Source organism: Phascolarctos cinereus, unplaced genomic scaffold (assembly GCF_003287225.1).
Source record: "Phascolarctos cinereus isolate Bilbo 61053 unplaced genomic scaffold, phaCin_HiC Scaffold_1;HRSCAF=81, whole genome shotgun sequence".
Taxonomy (NCBI): Eukaryota; Metazoa; Chordata; class Mammalia; order Diprotodontia; family Phascolarctidae; genus Phascolarctos; species Phascolarctos cinereus.
In genome coordinates this window covers 103,678,352-103,698,859 of record NW_027555514.1, presented here as the reverse complement: position 1 = coordinate 103,698,859, position 20,508 = coordinate 103,678,352, and the positions used below count along the sequence as shown (strand labels likewise).

At 42.1% G+C, this 20,508-nt stretch overlaps 1 protein-coding gene across 3 annotated transcripts in view; it reads left to right on the top strand.

The window, feature by feature from the left end:
• Positions 1–20,508, top strand: part of TBXAS1 (thromboxane A synthase 1) — a 238,005-nt gene that overhangs the window by 114,305 nt on the left and 103,192 nt on the right. For all 3 annotated transcript variants that reach the window (XM_020997953.2, XM_078153401.1, XM_020997954.2), the window contains 4 exons: positions 5,399–5,487; positions 7,583–7,731; positions 11,482–11,612; positions 19,017–19,322. In XM_020997953.2, the coding sequence (XP_020853612.1) occupies positions 5,399–5,487; positions 7,583–7,731; positions 11,482–11,612; positions 19,017–19,322 (675 nt within the window). The remainder of the gene's footprint in view (positions 1–5,398; positions 5,488–7,582; positions 7,732–11,481; positions 11,613–19,016; positions 19,323–20,508) is intronic.

Below are 20,508 nucleotides of genomic sequence, written 5' to 3'. Positions count from 1 at the left end.
TTGAGGGTGAGGACATTTTTTGGCCTTTTTCTTTACCTTCAGCGCAAAGCACTGTGCTTGGCACATGGAAAGTTCTTGATAAATGTTGAGCAGAGTGCCTGGCACATGTTGTTGTCATTCAGCCATTTTTCTGTTGTGTCCAACTCTTCATGACCCCATTTTGGGGTTTTCCTGGCAAAGATACTAGAGTGGTTTGCCATTTCCTTCTCCAGCTCATTTTACAGATGAGGAGACTGAGGCTAACAGGGTTAAGTGACTTGCCCAGGGTTACACAGCCAGTAAGTGTCTAAGGCAGGATTTGAACTCAGGTCCTCTTGACTCTTGCCCTGGTGCTCCATCTACTGCATCATCTAGTTTCCTCCCCCCCATAGTGTCCCCTGCACATAGTAGGCACTTAATGTTTATCTACTACATTTTAAAGTTTATTATCGTTTATTTTTGTAGCTCAGTTTACATAATTTATTGGCTACATAGCAGGCACTTAATCAATGCTTTCTAAATTGAATTAATCCTCCTGACTCCAGGTTTTCTCCTTACCAATCATCCTCTACACAACTACCAAATGAATACTCCTAAAATATAGACCTAACATGATAATCCCCTACTCAAAAATCTCCTTTCTCCTTTCCCTCCCTCATTAGTGTTTTGCTTTTGACCACCACCTTCTTCAGTCTCTCCTCCCTTCTATTAGCCCTTTCCCTTTTCTTCCCCTTTATCCTTACTGCTTCTTCCCTCCTTTCTATCCCCCCTCCCTTTTCTTTCCCTTTTTCCCTCCTACTGCCTATAGGGCAAGTTAGATTTCTATACCTAACTGATTATGTTATTCCCTTCTTGAGCCAAATCTGATGAGAGTAAGGTTCAAACAATGCTCACCCCCCCTTCTTTCCCTCTGCTGTAATAGGATTTTGTTTCTTTTCCTGTACATTCCTGTACATTTTCTTAGATCAGACTAATCCACTTACTTGGATCCATTTAACCCACTTGATTAGATTTTTTTTTATCATTACATCAAAGTCAACTAATATCCACCCCTTTTATGTATGCTCCTTTAACATGGTGTAATAACAATACAGTTCTCAAGAGTTGCAAGTGTCATCTTCCCTTGTAGGGATGTAAACAGTCCTCCCTTATTAACAACATATTGTATCTTTCTGTCTCATTTACCTTTTTATGTCTTTCTTGAGTCTTGTACTTGAAGATCAAATTTTTTGTTGAGCTCTGGTCTTTTTATTGGGAAGGTTTGGAAGTCCTCTATTTCACTGAATATCCATCTCCTCCCTTGAAAAATCATGCTCATTTTTGCTGGGTAGTTGAGCCTTGGCTACAATCCAAGCTCCTTTGCCTTATGAAATATCATGTTCCATGCCCTGTGGTCTTTTAATGTAGAAGCTGCAAAGTCCTGTGTAATCCTGACTGTGGTTCCATGATATTTAAATTGATTTTTTCTGGCTGCTTGCAGACACTTCTCTTTCATCTTCTAATTTTGGAATTTTGCTATTATATTCCTTGGCATTGTCAGTTTGGGATCTCTTTCAGGTGGTGAGCGGTGCATTCTTTCTATGGTTATTTTCCCTTCTGGTTCTAGGACTTCAGGGAAGTTTTCCTTTATGGTTTCCTGAAAGATACTGTCCAGGCTCTTTTTTTCATCATGATTTTCAGGTAGTCCAATAATTTTTAAATTGTCTCTCCTGAGTCGATTTTCCAGGTTGGTTGTTTTACCAATGAGGTATTTTACATTTTCATCTATTTTTTTCATTTTTTTGTTTCTGTTTGACTGATTCTTACTCTCTCATAGAGTCATTAGTTTCCATTTGTCCAGTTCTAGTTTTTAACAGATTGTTTTCTTCTGTTAGTTTTTGTACTTCCTTCTCCAATTGGTCAATTGTATTTTTAAGGGATTTGTTTTCTTCAGTGTACTTTTTTTCCAATTGGCCAGTTGTATTTTTTAAGGACTCTTCTACCTCTCTCATTAGGCTTTTAAAATCCTTCTTGAGCTCTTCTAAGAAGGCTTTTTGGGCTTCAGACCAGTTCATATTCCCTTTTGATGTTGCAGATGCAGGTTTGTTGACGATGTTGTCCTCTTCAGAATTTCTGTCTTGATCTTCACTCTTCTCATAATATGAATCTATGGTACGTTTCTTTTTACTCATGGTGTTTCTTTATTCCCTGGCCTTTAAAGAGATTGAGCTCTCCTGCTGTGGAGTGGAGGGCACTGACCCAAGCTTGTTGTGTTGGGAGCCTAGGTCTTGGTCACTGGCTTTGTGTGCTGGGGCCTTTTATGCTGGCAATTGGAGGCTGGAGGGTTCTGGCAGCTTACCTGGTGTTGTGTTGGAATCAGCAAGGCTGGGGCTTTAGGAAGACTTTAGGTTGCTTTCTTCAGCTGCTTTCAGATAAATGCTGTTGGGTGCTTATCTGCCTGGGGCCCTTTGTAGTGCTGCTTCTCTTATTTTTGCTGAGGCACTGGGAGACCCATTTGCTGGACTGCTGCACTGCTGCTCCCCGTCTTTCTTCTAGTTCAGCTGTTCCAGGGTTTTTTCTGGGGTGATATTTTCTGGGTTTTCAGAGGTTGGTAGGGGAGGGTGAGAGTGACTACCTTTTTACTCCACCATTTTGGTTCCCAGAAGCAGAAAATCCCTACTCAAAAATCTTTAGTAGCTCCTTATTGCCTCTAGGATAAAATAAAAAATCCTCAGCCTAGAATTGAAAGATCTTTACATTATGGTTCCCACTTATCTTTACAGTCTTATCTCCTATTGCTCCTTCTTGCACAGGCTCTGTTCTAGTCAAATGGCCCTCCTTGCTTTTCCCAGTACATGACATCCCATCTCCTACCTCTGTGCCTGGGCACAGATGCTCTCCATGTCTGGATGCCCCACCTCCTCACTCTGCTTCCTAAAATCTCCGGTTTCCTTCAAAACACAGCCTAGAGGCCATCGCCTACATTTCCAATTCCCTCCCCACCCTGATCCTCTGTGTTCTATGCCTCTGGAAATTATTTCTGTATTGCCACATATTTATTTTGTATTTACTGCCTATGTGCTATACTATGTATATACTATCTATGTACATAGAATGAGAATGAGAATAATGTAAAGTGCTTTACAAACCTTAAGATGCTATATAAATGCAAGCTGTTATTATTATTTCAGAAAAATCATTCTTCTGATCTTGTTTCATGGAGTGCAAATAGAAACCACCCTGGAATAAGTCACTATCCTGCTATTACTCTATTAGCACCATCATCATCATCATCATCATCACTTACCTGATTATCATATTTTCCCGTGTGTTTCAGATAGAAAATAGCCCAATATATGGAGGTTGCTGAAATCATCATTGCTATCATCATCATCATCATTTGTTGTTGTTACTATTATGTTACTATTGCTACTATAATTATGCATAATTTAATCACTTATTGTTTATGCTATCACTTATTATCATTATATGTAACTATTATTATAGAGCCTCTTTGAAGCCAGGAACTGTTTATTTTTGTCTTTGTTTTGTATCTTCCCCCTCCCCCACACTAAGTATGGTGGCTTACATATATTTGGCACTTAATAAATGTTTATTGAAATTGTTGCATACTTCAAAGAGCCATGGGTGTGAGTGGCCCCTCCACCAAGGCAGATCATAGTCACCCCATGTTTTTGTTTTTATTTTACTTTTAATAACCGGATCTCCCCCATCTTGCCCAGGTTGGAAGTTCAGGGGCCACAACTCATGGACTGATTCTTCTACAGTTTAACCTTGGGGCTTTGACCTTCTTAGTTTCTGACCTGGGCCAGTTTACCCCTTCTCAAGCAACCTAGTGGCCCCCTGCTCCCAGAAGCTCAACATATTGATGCCAAACTTAATGTGGACACATGATTGGCATAGCTTACCACAGCTTACCACATACACCCAAGCTCAAGAAATCCACCAACCTCAACTTCTCTGGGAGCTAGGATTATAGGTGTGCACTACTACAACCAGCTACTACCTTGTGGGTTTCACAGAGTTTCATGAGTTACTGTGACCAGAAAATAAAAATCCTCATCTAGTGCCCAACTTTTTGTTACTGAGTTTCTTTGCACTTAGCTAAGTTGGTCCTAGGATGTCATGTCCATTATGGACCAATACCATCCTTGAATCCTTTCTGACTTGGTAGAATCTGTCACAGCTTGCACTCCACTGTCTTGGCCTTAGAAAGCCCAAAAGAAAAGAGAGAAGAGTCAAAGGATATGAACAGGCAGTTTTCAGATGAAGAAACTAAAGCTATAGTCATATGAAAAAAATGTTCTAAATCACTATTGATTCGAGAAAAGCAAATCAAAACAACTCTAAGGTACCACATCACACCTAACAGATTGGCTAACATGACAAAGCAGAAAAATGATAAATGCTGGAGAAGATGTGGGAAAATTGGAACACTAATGCATTGTCGGTAGAGTTGTGAACTGATCCAACCATTCTGGAGAACAATTTGGAACTATGCACAAAGGGCTATAAAATTGTTCATAGCCTTTGACCCAGCAATACCACTTCTAAGTCTGTATCCCAAAGAAATCATACAAATGCGAAAAGGACCCACACATACAAAAATATTTATAGCAGCTCTTTTTGTGGTGGCAAAGAATTGGAAATTGAGAGGATGCCCATCCATGGGGGAATGGCTGAGCAAGTGGTGGTGTATGAATGTAATGGACTGCTATTGTGCTATAAGAAATGATGAGCAGATGGACTTCAGAAAAACCTAGGAAGATTTGTATGGTTTGATGCTGAGTGAAGTGAGCAGAACCAGGAGAACATTGTACACAGTAACAGCCACATTGGGTGATGACTACCTTTGATAGACTTATCTTTTCTTAACAATATGAGGATATAAGACAACACTAAAAGACTCATGATGGAAATGCTGTCCACATCCAGAAAAAGAACTATAGAGTCAATGCAGATCAAAGGACATTATTTGCTTTCTTTCTCTCTCTCTTTTTTTTTTTTTTGGTTTCTTCTTTCTTATTGATTCTCCCATTGGTTCTAATTCTTCTTTACAACATGACTAATATGAAAATAGGTTTAATATGAATGTTAAAAAAAAAAGTTAGTGCTGTTTTCCCAATAAAAATGACTTGTATTTACAAAAAGAAAAAGAAAAAAAGACAGAAGAGAGACAGAGGGATCAAAAAGAAAAGGGAAAAGAGAAGAAGAAAGGAGGAAATGGAAAGGAGAAGAAAAGAACCTTATCCCAAGGAGGTGTTGTATTAGGCCTTTACTAAAAGAATTTTGCTCAGCAATTACATACTTAAGAATAACAGCCAACATAGGGAGCACTACAGCCCTCTTCATTCGTAGCTAATTTAGGTCCATTCACCGTACAGAGTGCTTAATTATACTTGATTTTCCTCCTTTCCAGGTGATTCCCTTAATCAGCCAAGCCTGTGATCTTCTATTGACTCACTTGAAGCCTTATGCAGAGTCAGGGGAAGCTTTCGATATCCAAAGGTAAGGTCAGTCTATGGGGGATGAGAAATAGCATTTCTCCAAATGAATTGCCACTTCTTGTAACTGTGCATAATTGCTGGACAATTACTTCATGACCAGGAAAGCACAGAAGTCCAAAAAGAGCCATGATAGATGACTGAATGAATGGCCTATGAGGAAACAGTCAGCCAACCTAGAAAGCGGAGCTTGTCTAAACAAAGTGGGGGCTGGGAGGGGACCGGAACATGGCTGCCCACTTAGGCGGGAAGGCAGATATTGGGATTCTGAGTCCCGTCAGCTGTCTAGAACAGTCTGGAACCCAGAAGAAAGTGAAGAAAGCCTCAAAGTGTAGAGTAACAGCCATCACAAACCCTCTATGATTTACACTACAGGAGATTTGTAGAGTTACCCTTAGGCCATCCAATTAAAGTTAGTGATTTAACAACCTTAACTTTCTGGTTTCCCCTGGCAACCCTAAATTTCAGTGTAGAGTAGATTAGAAGTACAGCCACTGAGAAGTGACAAATGCCAGACAGGGAAGAGATGAAGGTATCTATAGTCTATATTTCTGTCTGTCTAAACCCTGATGCCTTTTTACAGAAAGGGACAGAATAATCAGAGTCTGGTTGTTGGGGGCCATTGATTGTAAGGGTATAAACACCTGGGCACTCAACAGTGGTGTCAAACTCAACTAGAAATGAGGCCCACAAAAATGGCACATACAGATCTGTGCAGGGTCCATATTAATATAGAAAACCACATATATCCATCATCTACATTCTATTGTATTTTTATTAATTTAGTTTAATATTTCCAAGTACACTTTAATCAGCTCCAGCCACCTTTGAGAGTGTTGCAGGCAACTTGACACCTCAGGCTTCAATAGTCCCTATTGGCATCACTATATGATGACGGCCTCAAATAATAAATAATGTTCACAATGAGCCCTGGAATAAATCGTTTTTGAAGGATAGAATCTCAGCACTGCAAGTCACCTAATGTTCAAGACTCAGCTTAAATGCCACTTTTTGCAGGGGGCCTTTTCCGTTTCTCCCAACTGGTAAATCTTCTTCCAGGTGTCCATCCAAAATGAGATACTATTTATAAAGTGCTCTACAAATCTTAAAGTCGATATAAATGTTATCTATTATTATTAGGTATCTTCTACGTACCTATTCATGTACATCTCTTCCTCATTAGAGTGTAAGGCTTGGAGGGTAGGGACTTTTTTGGCCTTTTTCTGTACCTCCAATGGTTAGCACTGTGTTTGGCATGTGGCAACTTCTTAATAAAATGCTTGCTGATTGACTGAGCTGAAGTAAGAGTCCTTTCCTACAAAAGGTAAATTACATTCTACATATTCTGTTTACTAAATCTAAAAAGGTGACATATTGCAGAAAGACTTGGTCAAAAATGGTTCAGATGAAAAAGTTACAGCACTAAAATGATTGCCCCTTAAAACTTTGGTTGTCTGGAAAGTCTGCTAATGTGGAACACCTCATTTCCCCAAGAGGATGTCATATAAATGAAGTGTGATTTTACCCTAAATATCTGACAGAGAAAACACAAAGTGTGCACCTATGGGAGCATTGAATCAACCCTTTTCATCAAGAAAGGCATAAAGCAAGCACAGGTGTTTTCAGACATTTTACCACCAGACCAGATTGTCCTGATTGCTTATGCAGAACTCATTAATGGAGATGGCTGGAGGACATTTTCTTTAAATGGTCAATTGAGTGGTAGAACCCAAGTACTGATACTTTCTGCAGGACTCTCTGGAAAGGGAATCCTTCCCTTCTATTTATTTCTAGACTGCAGTATGTTTTCCATAATATTATCCATATGTTTGGGGGGCTTTTTCCAGTGTGCTCCAGTGCAAAGAGAGGTCTCTTATTGCTGCCTTTTCCCCTAGCTCTTACAAGTGTTAAAGTCGTTGTGAAGGGGAAAGGTTATGCGAGTTTGTCAGCTTTCCCTCTTAGTCCAGGGGCTTATACAGCATTAACACCCACTCTGCAGACCATGGACGTTGGAAGTTGTTTAGTGCGGAGGCAGCTGAATCTGCAAAGGTCCCATTTTCCTGATGTATTCTGGGCACTCTGGCTGTTTTACTCTATAGGTGCTATGGCTGTTACACTCTTGACGTGGTTGGCAGTGTGGCCTTTGGATTCCAAGTGGACTCTCAGAAGACCCCGGACCATCCTTTCGTGAAGCACTGCAGACGTTTCTTTCAATTCTCCATTCCCAAATTTGTTGTGATTTTAATCTGTAAGTATAACTTCTGAAGAGGGTAAGATGAGCTCTATAGAGTGGCATGGAAAGGATACCATACTGCTTAGCCACAGGGTGCTTTTCAGGGTGGCTGGCTTCTAGGAGTCCTCCTACATCTCTTGGAAAAGTACACAAATTGCAGGTGACTCGACCTGGCAAATAACCTGAGGGAGAGTTGAAAGAACTAGAAATGTTAAATTCAGAAAAGATTGAGTGGAAGACGTGATAATTGTCTTCATATTTTGAGAAGAGGGATTAGACTTGGCTCCAGGGACAGAATTAGGCATCACGGATGGAAATTCCAAAGCAGCAAATTTAATTTTGATGCAAGGAGAAACTCCCTAACAACAGAAGTGGAAAGGGCTTCTAGAGAGTCTTCTGGCCAAGGCTAGGTGATCTCTTGTTGAAGAATATCAGTGAGTCGGCAAACATTTATTAAGTGCTTACTGTGTGCCAGCTCTGTGCTGAGGGCTGGAGATCCAAGGAAAGATAAAAGCATGGTTCCTACACCCAAGCAGCTCACAGTGTAATGGAGGAGACAATACATTGATAACTATATACATATAAGATATATACAGAGTAAATAAGGTTGGATGACCTCTGAAGTCTATAACTCTGTTGTTCCGCCTAGTTCTTTGAGGAGGTTAGCCTTTCTTCGATCCTGTCTGGTCACTAAAATTTTGGCTATATTGTTCCCAAAGGGCTCATATTAGTGGTCAGATTACATGGAGCAGTGGATAGAGCCCTGGACCTGGAATCAAAAAGTTGTTTCAGTGATTTTCAGATGAGAGATAAAGGGTTGAGTCTTTCATTTATCTTTATGGACATGATTTTCTCCTTAACTACCCTCTTCCTCTATTATAACTACTTCAACTATTCCAAAGCAGGTCTTTGTGGATGGTGAATATTGGCTCTGCTGTTGTTTAGTCATTTTTCAGTCATGTTGGACTCTTTGCCATTCCATTTGAGGTTTTCTTGGCAAAGCTACTGGAGTGCTTTGTCATTTCCTTCTCCAGCTCACTTTAGAGATGGGGAAACTGAGGCAAACAGGGTTAAGAGACTTGCCCAAGGTCACATGGCTAGTAAGTGTCTAATGCCAGATTTGAACTCAGGAATTTCTGACTCCAGGCCTGGTGCTCTGTTCACTGTATGACCTCACTGCCCTGGAATTCAGTTTACAACAGACCCCTTCTTTTTCTCCCTGATCTCATTTCTTGTGACTCCCTTCAATCAAGCCATGCAAACCTTTTTATTGTTCCCAGGACACACATTCTGCCCTCTGCCTTCTTTGTGCTTTTGAACCTGATTAAGACACATCTTATTCCCTCTTTGGATCTAAGGCATAGTGCACTTTTTCTGCAAAACCTTTAAAAATCCACTTCCTAGTCCTAGAAGAACCCTTAAAATGCAACTAGCCTAAATCCCATCCCCTTTTTACAAATGAGGAAAATGAGACCCTAGCTGTTAAACAATAACATCCCCAAGGTCACAGTGCTAGTAAGTGACAGACTAAGGCCAGAACCCCATTCTTCTTACTCCAAGTCTATGGTTTTTTGTTTTTTGTGGGTTTTTTTGGTTTTATTTTTTCTCCTACTATACCTTGTGGACTTACTTCTTTCTTTCAAGAATCTCTAATTTCATCAGTGGAGATCCTCCAGCTGATTCAGAACTCAGCCCATCTTTGATTTAATAGATATGGTCTGATGACAAAAAAAACAAACAAACAAAAAAACATTGTTATGTGGCCTACATTGTGACAAGCTTCTTTAAATTAGCTAGGTTCTTGGACAATGGGCATATAAATCCATTGATGATCCAATTCTTGAAGCCTTTACATCTTGGGGGAGACCTCTGAGAGCTTGGTCTCCCCTAGCATAGCCTCAAAAAACCCAGAGTCACCTTCACACCACCATGAAGCCTCAGAGCAGGACTTCTGTGGATTTCCAAGTTGCCATTTTTATTAGAAGACAAATAGTTAGAGTGACAAATGGATCCTATACTGTGTGGAGGGTTGGGTATAGTTTCATTGATTTTTATTTTAAGATTTATTTTATTCCTTCCCCCTCCTCTTCCTTTTCAATCTCCTACCCTTTTACAGTAGCATTAAAATATCTTATTTCTCTTTCCATTACTGGCAGTTCTGTCCATTCTGATCAATTTCATACATGTCTTAGTTCAATTCACATTTTTCTGGGCCACATTTTTCTGTGGAGCTGTCACTACCTGTAGCAGCCTCCACACTGAAGTTTTAGGTGCTGAGGAAGCAGCAGGACATGCCTCTGCCCTCTTCCTCAGGATGTCACCAAGCCTGGGCTCATGTTTGGAACCTGACTTGGACCTGCCACGTTAACCATAGTGCTCTAGAAGGCCCAAGGCCAGCCATGCTACCCTTCTATCATTGCTGCAGAAATAAGAACAGCTCATGTTTACAAAGCATTTTCAGGTTTACAAAGCACTTTTTTTCCAATGGCCCTGTGAGGAAGGTAATATGAGTATTATCTGGAGAAGACTTGGAGACTTTTACAAATGGAGAAACTGAGGCTGCATAGGTAGTATAAGTTTTCTTGTCCCAATTTTACAGATGATGAAACTGAGCCTCCAAGAGGTTACATGATTTGTCCAAGTTCATACAGTTAGTAAGTTACCAGAGCTGAGACTCAAATCCACATTTTCTGATTCTAAGACCAGCATCCTTTCCACTATTACCATGCATTGGGGGTGTCCTGTCTCTGAGACACTCCACAAGGCCTACTGTGAACTCAGGCAGGTCAACATGGTAGCCACCCTCTGACCAAGGTTACACCCATCTGGGATGCTTCTCCTGGCTCATGGAAGGAGTCTAAATAATTCAGCTTAAATTCTTTCTCTGCTGCATCTCTGCAGGGAGATGTGGCCTTGACCCGTTTGGACTAAGTAGGAAAGACCTTGTCCCAGACCACACAGCATGAAGTGCTGAGTTTGGGGATAGAACAGGAGGTCTGGGCTGATCTAAGACACCAGTCGTTAGTGAAGGGAGGCACCCTACCTTCACAGCAGCAGCCTCTCTTGGCTCTATTAACAGAAGTGGGGAATCACAGCTCCTTGTGGAAAGTGACTTCACAGTGAATGAATTAGACCAGTTTCCTAACAGTGGATCACAGAATCATAGCTCAAGAGCTAGACAGTTTCACCATCTCATTTTACAGATAAGGAAACTGAGGTCCAGGGAGGTTAAATAACGGCTGGCATTTATATAGCACTTCAAGGTTTCTAAGCACTTTTTAAGATTATCTCATTTGATCCTCACAACAACCCTGGGAGGTAGGTGCTATTTTTGTCCCTGTTTTACACATGAGGAAACTGAGGTAGACAGTATTTAAGTAACTTGTCCAAGGTCACATAACTAGTATCTGAGGCTGAATTTAAAACTCAAGTCTTCCTGATGGAAGTCCATCACTCTATCCACTACCCCACCTGGTTGCCTCAAGATCACACAAGTAGTAAAAATCAGAGGCAGTATTTGAATCCAGATCTGACCTCAGAGCCTTTTTCTACTTTACTACAATATGTTAGCTTCTGGCTTCCAATGGCAATTCTTATTTACCTAGTGAAGTTTGGTAGCCTTTATTTAAGCAGTAAGATTGTGTTTGGCTAACCCTTCTGTTGATGGTATACAAGGCTACCATTGACTCCCAGGTATCTTTGACAAAAACCAGTGCCAATTAGTTATCCCCCTTTACATGGTTCCCTTTGCTTTTCTCTCCTCAGTGGCATTTCCGTCCATTATGATCCCACTGGCCCGGATTTTGCCCAACAAGAACAGAGATGAACTGTGTGCCTTTTTTAATAAAGTCATCAGGGAGGTGATTGCTCTCCGAGAAAAGCAAGCTGAAGAACAGGTAAAGTATTTTAGTACGTGTGGCTGAGAGAGTCATTTATTCATAGAATGCTTTCTAGAAGGCACTAATTGCACATAGTAGGCACTTGGTGCCTGTTGAATTAAACTGCTTTTTGTTGTTGTTGTTTTGTTTCGCTAGGCAATGGGGTTAAGTGACTTGTCCAGGGTCACACAGCTAGTTAAGTGTCAAGTGTCTGAGGCCGGATTTGAACTCAGGTCCTCCTGACTCCAGGGCCAGTGCTCTATCCACTAGGCCACCTAGCTGCCCCAAATTAAACTACTTTTGATCCTGGTGACAATCAATGCTGTGATGTAATGAAGGAAACAGGAAATGAACCAGTGATTTCATGGGTATGGGGAACTCCCTGGTGAGGAACTTCCTTTATCAATGCAGATTGGCACCTCCTCTACAACTTATTATTCTAGAGAATTACCTAGAATACAGAGAGGTTACGAGACTTGCCCAGAGGTCATCATGCAGCTAGTATGAGTCACATTTGAACCCAGATCTTCCCAGCTTCCAGAAAAGCTCTGTATCCAGCGTGATACCCTGCCTTTTAGCATGTAGGTAACGCAAACACTACAATACTCATTTTACAGATACAGAATTTGAGCCACAACCTCCCTGTGGAAGAACGGGGGAAAGGCAAGCTTGAGGAGAGGGTAAGGGGATGTCAGTCAGCCAAGGGAGGGGGAGGAGGAAGAGGAAACAGGTTACTCCTTCTCTCCCAACAACTGTGTCCATAAATGACTGTCTATCCTGGGGTCTGCTTCCCTTCTCCTTCCCCTACACTGTGTGGTCAGAGGCCAGGTTCTCTGGAGATGGTCTTCCCCTACTCACACCTCCGATGAATCTGCCTCACGGGGCCAAGGTTTCTAGTTACAACTCTGGAACTGATGTAGCATTTGGTAGCATAGCACAATATGAAATCTAAGCGAACCTTGACTGAAACTCAGTCAATTGTTGACCAATTACATGTCTGATCTGGTCTGTTCCTTCCCCACACCAACCGCCTGTCCAGTCTCTGCCTAGAACTTGAGAAGGGCCCAGCCTTGCATTGACTCTCCAAATAGGCTTCACTTTCCTCTTTTGCCTGACCTGCTTCCTCGTCTATGCCCCCTCCTCCCTTCCCAGCTCTCCCTTATGTTTTGCCTCCCCTTATTAGAACATAAGTTCCTTGACAGCAGTGATTATCTTGTTTTCTTGTTTTTATATGCCCCATGCTTAGCTCAGTGCCAAGCCCATAGTAGGCTTAATAAATGCTGCCATTTTTCAATGTAGAGAATGTAGTAGTGATAATAGCTAGCATCTGTATAGCACTTTAAGGTTTACAGAGTGCTTTATGTGTGTTATCCCATTTCATCCTCACAACAACTCTCTAACGTAGGGGCTCATATTATCCCCATTTTGTAGATGAGGAAACTGAGGCAGAGAGATTAAGTAACTTGTCCACACTCACACAGCTGGTAAGGCAGAATTTGAACTCACATTTTTGTCTAAGACTAGTGTTCTATCCACAAACGTCTCTTCAAAAGTCCGTGGTAATGGGAATAATCTTTTTGATAAACTACAGACTCTAGGAGACCAACTTCTTCCCCCAGCCCCATCAGTCTTATGAGGTAAGGACACAGTTTAAAAAAAAAAAAAGCAAAGCATAATATAAATGTGAGCTATTATTATTTTCATCTGAGATTTTAATTTCCTTGTACAGCTCCAGCACATAGTAGGTGTTCGGTAAATATTTGTTGCTTTGAATTGCCTAAGAGTACAGAAGGACATCCTTCAGGCCTCAGTACTTTTGGATAGTAAAGGAAATGACTTCATCCTGGTTGTTCCCACAGCTTAATGTCGAAATGGCTGCTTGTTTTTTAAGGGCCTGATAACAGTAAGGAAACTTACTAAATAGGGCAAGAGGCTCGAAATGTCTTTGTGTTCAGCTGCGCTTCCTCGGGATATAGCTTGGAAAAGAGCTTTCTTAAAGATGGGGTGGCTCATGGGGTTTAGTAATGGGAGGAAGTATGGTTTAATAGTTAGGGCATTAACAAAAAGTTAGAAATCAGAGGTCAATTGCTATGTGTGAGGAAGCTTGGAGGGACCAACTTCATCCTCCTGTGCTCCAGGAGGGGAGCGTTTGGTTGGGCAAAGGTACCAAGAACTAGGAGACAGGAGATTTACATGTGCTCTGAATGTCTTTGGCCCCCGAGTTGAACTTAAAAGGCCTTGAAAATACAAGAGAATAGGACTCACCAATTCCCTCCCTCCCTTAGGTTTCCCCTAAAGAAGGAAACCACATCCCTTGCAAAGACTTGAAGGGAAGAAAATTCTCTCTTTTTCATGTTCCCGATGGAGGAGGAGTTGAGAGGGAGGCTGTTCTCCCAACTCTGAAGGTTTCTATCAGTCCAAGTCTTCAGCCCTCAGGTTGGGAGACTCAGTCCACAAGTTCTACAACCATTGTATTGAATGCTTTCCTAGAGCGAATGGGATGCTGACGATCCAATTACTGAGATTGCCTGGGGCTTCTCCTTTTATGAACTGGAGTACTGTTTCAAACAAGGAGCTAATCTGAGAATAGCAAGAATGCACTGCTACTTATGTCAAGGTAGAGCCATTCAAATAGTCAGAAAACTTGGCTCAAAATTTCCTAGATGCAGTACAGATGTTAAAAGGTAAATATTTTTTTTTCCCAGAGTCACGGCCAGTGGATGAATAAGACACCTATTTTTACTAGTATGCATATTTAGGTTTATTTTTATGTCATGATTAAACTAAGAACCTTTCACATTCAGAGGCAGAAATCATAAAAATAATCTTCTTTGTATTGGGAGAATAAGTGGAAAGAGTTGGCCTGACTCTCCCCTAGCAGTCCCACAGGTCCCCAAACAGCCTCTTCCTTGCTGTTGAAGGAAAAACATCTCAGCCTCGATAGTTATTAGTCTGGGTAAGTTTCAGGGTCAGGGGTTCTTAACATTTTTTGTAACATGGAAACAGCCTGGTGAAGTCTGTGGGCCCTGTTTCAGAACAATGTTTTTAAATGCATAAAATAAAATACACAGGATTCCAAAGGAAGCCAGTGATATTGGAAAACAGTTACCCAAACATTTTAACGACAAGGTCACGGACACCAGGTTAAGAACATTTTTCTAGAAAGACCTAAGAGGCATTTAGGAAAGGAACTTGTAAGAGCTGAGGTGGGAGGAGGAGGGGCATCAAGAGCAGCTTTGACTGCTGGAAGATACAGGCCTGGCCTTGGCCACCTCCATCCCCGGGGATGCCTCCAGACAAGTCCTGTGATGGAGGCCTCTGCCTAATGTCCCCACCAGCCCCGAGCCAATGAGTTTAAAATAGATGCCTAAGGGCCTGGGGCCAGGGACAAGGCCAGGGCTGATTCTATGAATCATAGATGGGATTTAAGGCTGCCTTCCAGCACTTCAGGCAGAAGAGGTAGGTCCCTTTCCAAAAGGAAAGAGAGCACTTATCCACTGGCTGTCAGCGTTATTTCCTCTGTTAGGCCTTAGTTACTCTTTGAGGTTAGAAAGGAGAGGAGTTGCACCCCTGTTCTATCCTTCAATTCCGTCCAGTAAGCCTTCATTAAGTTGCTTCTAGGTAGGAGAGGCACTGTGGCTTCAAAGTAAATAGTGGACAGAGCCGGCCTTGGGATCTAAGGTTTGGTGCTACCTCTAATGCAAACTGGCTGCATGACCCCGGATAAGTCAGTTAACTTCTCCATGCCACAGACAGCTGAGGTATTTCAGAACTATTGCAAACCTGCCCTAGAGGAGGAGGTTTCCTCACCTGGGAAGTCCAATGAAGTTACAAACCCAGACAAAACAAAAAACGTGTAAAGTCCTGTGCTAGGTGCTAAAAAATACAAATAGTTCCTTCCCACAAGAAGCTTACCTTGTACTGATGAGATGGAAATGGGTGAGAGGGGAGGTCCTAGAGTCATAGATGACCTTAGAGGTCATCTAGGGATCATTTTGCAGATGAGGCAACTCAGGCCCAGAGAGGTTAAGCACCCAGGGTCACTAAGGGAGTGGCAAAGTCAATATTCAAATGCAATTCTTTCTGACTTCACTTGGTTGATATCTTCAGTCATTTAGATTAGGCAAGGCCAGAACAGAATTGGACCACCAATTATCTATCCCACCCTCATTTTTCTGTTTCCCCAGTTATCTCCTGAGTTAGCATGTCTTCTGCAGTGAACCAGATGAGGAATGCCCCTCACAGCATGTTTCACTAAACAGCCACCATGCTTCAGAGGCTGTTCGTCTGTCTGGGAACTTGTAGGCACAAACGTAGATTGCTTCACTTCTGATACACCAAATGTGAGGCTGAGAGCTTTAATTGAAGCAGGATAGATTTCACCTGGAGACGAGGGGATAAAGTCTTTATTTCAGAAAAAGCAAACACCAGAATGGATGAACAAGGGAGCCGTGAACTCTCTCTACTTGGAGACCTTCATCTATCCGTCCTATACAGTTTCACATCCAGCTCAATTATTCTAGCATTCTTTCTGTCCTTGCACACAGACAATGATGCTATCACATATGGATGGAACCAGCCCTAACAAGATTTATAGCCCTAGAGAACACAGAAGTAGAGGAAGTCAAAGAGAAAGAGACAGAAAAGGATGGAAAGAGGGACAAAGTGATATAGAAACTGAACGTCCAGCTAGGTTGTAACCCCAGACATCCCTGACACTCAGTTGGTGTTTACCTGCAGGGAGACAGGGGGGAGAGGGGAGAACCTGGGGAGATATGTCAGAAAACCTCTAGACAAATTAAATAGATAGAGGGACAGACAGTCTGAGTGAGAGAGACAGCAGGGGGAGGACAGAGTGAAAACAGACATCAAGAAGGGGATGGACGTGCAAAAGTAGAGATAAGAACTAGAGAAAAGTCAAGGAGACCTCAGGGTTAGCAGTGAAAAACACTGAGAGCTAGGCCTGTGAATAAAAACACCCTGTCTTCACTATGTCCCAGATAAGCACTTCTGTTTTACGTCAGAATGTGGAGAATCACTTTGAGTCCCATGGGGGTAGCTGCCTCCATCCATCTCCTGTAACTTAGCTGCTGTTCAGTCATGTCAGCCATGTTTGACTCTCTGTGACCCCATCTGAGGTTTTCTTGGCAAAGATACTGGAGTGGTTTGCCATTGTCTTCTCCAGCTTATTTTACAGATGAGGAAACTGAGGCAAACTGGGTTAACTGACTTGCCCAGGGTCACATGGCTAGTAAGGACCTGAAGCCAGATTTGAACTCAGGAAGATGAGTCTTCCTGACTCCAAGCCTGGTACTCTATCCACTGCACCACCAAACTTCTCCTATAACTACTCATTCCCTTACTAGGGGAGTGCTGGTATGTTTAACAACCAGCTCTTGGGGGAAGCAGTATTTTCAGCACACACTTTTAAGTTTAATCTGTATTATTAACATCTTCACCATAATTTTCTAAAGTCTAGACAATCAACAAAACAATAAATCAATCCCTGATTTGTCGTGTTTGCCGATTTACAAGGTGTACATACTTATGCTGAAAATTTAACGATCAACTCCCCAATTTAAGCTGACTCCAGCGTACCCCTGTCTTTACCACCCCCCCAAACCAGGTTCCCTGGTCTTAATTTGTTAATGTTTTAATATTTATAAATAGCATCGATATAGTTTCTCTGAAACAATGCACATGGATATCATCACACACGACATCCATGTGTACACACACATTTTGTATCCAACTCTCCAACAGCTGAGGATTCCTGCCCTTCTGCCACTGCATAAACCGGGACTAAAGCCAAGTCCCCTTCCCACCCCCAGCCTCACCCCCACAATCCTCCTTTGATAACTTCCCACCTTGAAAGGTCTTGGAGCAGCATTGCTGCTTCCCAAATCTTACCCCCAAAGAACTGGCCTTTGCATTGTAGTTACAAAGAGCCCAAGGCAGCAAAAATGTTGGCCATGGAGGTTTATGCTTAGCCCAGGGGCCTAGGGGTAGGAAAGGAAGCTTTTCTCATAACAGCAGAATACCATAATAGGTAAGGGGCAGGGGACCAGAGAAGAAGGGGAGGAGAGGATAGAGTGAGCAGTGATTCCTTGGCATCTGATTATCTAGAATAATCAGAGAAAAGAGGACTAAGAAAAAAGGAGTTAGGGGGGCAAGGGAACACCAGGGAAAGAGGGTCCAGCCTTGCTAGCAGAGAATGTAAGGGTTAGAGGAGAGAAGAGACCTGGAGAGGAGGAGAAAAAAAGAGGTCAAAAGAAAAGGTAGAAAGAGGGATCATTCTTAGAGGGAAGGACCCATGAAAGTCTCTGGCCTGCATCTGGGAAAAACACAAAATAAAAATGAAACAGCAATAGTAAATGACCTCCTCCTCTTTCTTCTTCCTTTGCCCTGAGTCACACAGCTAGAAAATGTCTGGGGTCGGATTTGAACTCAGGTCTCCCTGACTCCAGGGCTGGTGCTCTATCCACTGGACCACCTAGCTCCCCAATACTGGATGTCTAACAGCCAAAGCTAGGACAGTCTCTTGTTTGATTTCCTTTAGGAGGGTATCAGGAAGGTTGAGACTGTGAGTAACCCCTGCACTAGCTAGACTCAGCCAGACTTTACCATATAAGTAGGCACAGTGAAGGAAACCCGAAATTCCTTTAACAAGCTTCTTAGCCCCTTCACTCCACAAGGAGATAAGATTTAAATTACAAATATTCCTAAGTGGGGTTAACTCATCGACTAGCACTTCTTCATGTTTAAGAATAAAAAAACTGATAAAGGGGAGACAAGCAGGGGGTTGAGGCGGCCGGGACCTAAAGGTGAGGAGAGGGCGCCAGAAAAGGAGGTTCAGGAGAGCGAATCGAGACAGCTGAAAACAAATTCCTTCCCATTCTTGCCTGGGGTGCCGGGGGCCAACCCTATTAACCTCCAGATGCTGGCCCGAGTCGGACCTATGGAACCTGGAAATAGAGGCAGTATAGGTCATCGGCAACAGAAACGTGGGCGCAATTTAGAAGGTGCGACAGCTGGAACTTGGTTCTTCATTTATTCGATTGCCTTAAGGCAGGGTTCCCCTCCACTCTTCCTTTTTTCTGTCCATAAGAATCCTTAAGGACTGAGTCTCCCTTCCCTTTAGAGGTAGCTTGGGCACCATCTTCTACATGAAGCCTTTCCTGATCCTTCAACTTCTAATGCCCTTCCTCTCAAATTACTCTGTAGCGATTTGTATTTATTAATTTTACATCTAAGTAATATATATTTTGATATGGGCTTATCTCCTCCTCATTGCAAGTGAAGAGTATTTCATTCTTTACCCTTGAATCCCCATTACCTATCACGGTGCCTGGAATGTAATAGGTGTTTAATAAATGTTTGTTGATTGGTTCAACGTGTATCCTTTTCCCTTTTGGTTCTTAGAGACGAAGAGATTTCCTCCAGATATTCCTAGATGCCCGTGGTTCTCCTTCCTCCGTTGGTATAGAGTTTTTTGACATTGTCGGACAGAATGCTCAGGATAGAGACCCTCCCACCCACCAAACTACATCCAATGTGCCACAGAAGGCCTTGACTACAGATGAAATAGTGGGACAAGCCTTCATCTTTCTAATTGCTGGATATGAAACCATCACCAACACCCTCTCCTTTGTCACCTACCTGTTGGCTACCAACCCTGAGTGCCAGGAGAAGCTCCTGAAAGAGGTGGATAAATTCAGTGAGAGAAATGTAAGTGCAGATCTGATCTGATCCATTTGCGATATGTGTGACGTCATTTGGGTTTTGGTGGATGGGAGGCAGTTGGTACAGTGGCATTTTCGTTTGGTTTGGTTTTTTTGTTTGTTTGTTTTTCAGAAATTGGGGCTAAGTAAATTGCCCAGGGTCACATAGCTAGTAAGTGTCAAGTGTTTGATCTGAGGCCAGATTTGAACTCAGGTCCTCCTGCTTCAGGGCCGGTGCTCTAACAATTGAGCCACCTAGCTGCCCCCAGCATTTTTGTTTTGATCAGCATATTGCTAGTAATGACATGTGAATTAATATTTGGCTAGCACTTAGTAAATCCTAAAGAAATATACATATATGTATATACACACATAGATACATACACATATCCATACATATACACATATATACATACACATATAGAGATACATAGATATATATATATAAAAAATCCTCAACCTGAAGGGCTAAAGGTAGGATCAGACATGGAATAGGATTCAGGTAAAGGAGTACTGAACTGAGTTGGGTTTGGGCTCTGGCTCTGCCACTAATTTTTTGTATGCCTTTGAGTTCAGTGGTGTCCAACTCTTCATGACCCCATTTGAGGTTTTCTTGGCAAAGATACTGGAGTAGTTTGCCATTTCCTTCTCCAACTCATTTTACAGATGAGGAACTGAGGCAAGCAGGGTTGAGTGACTTACCCAGGGTCACAAGTTGTAGGTAAGTGTCTGAGGCTGTATTTGAACTCATGAAAATGAGTCTTCCTGATTCCAAGCCCCGAGCTCTTTTGTACCACTTAGCTGCCCATGCCCTTGAGTAGCAGTTCCTTTTTTTTTTTTGAATTTTTTAATTTTTTTGCTAGGCAATGGGTTAAGTGACTTGCCCAGGGTCACACAGCTAGTGTTATATGTCTGAGGCCAGATTTGAACTCAGATCCTCCTGAATCAAGGGCTGGTGCTCTATCCACTGCACCACCTAGCTGCCCCTGTAACAGTTCTTAAAGTATGGTCTGAGCCTTTCAGAAGGCCCATGAGGTTAAAACTACCTTTATAATAATTCTAAGACATTTTAATTTCTTAATACTAAAAGTATATAACTTTCAACCAACCAACAAGCTTTTATTATGCGCTGACTATGTGTCAAACACTGTGCAAGGTACTTGGGGATGCAAGTACAAAGAATGAAATAATCC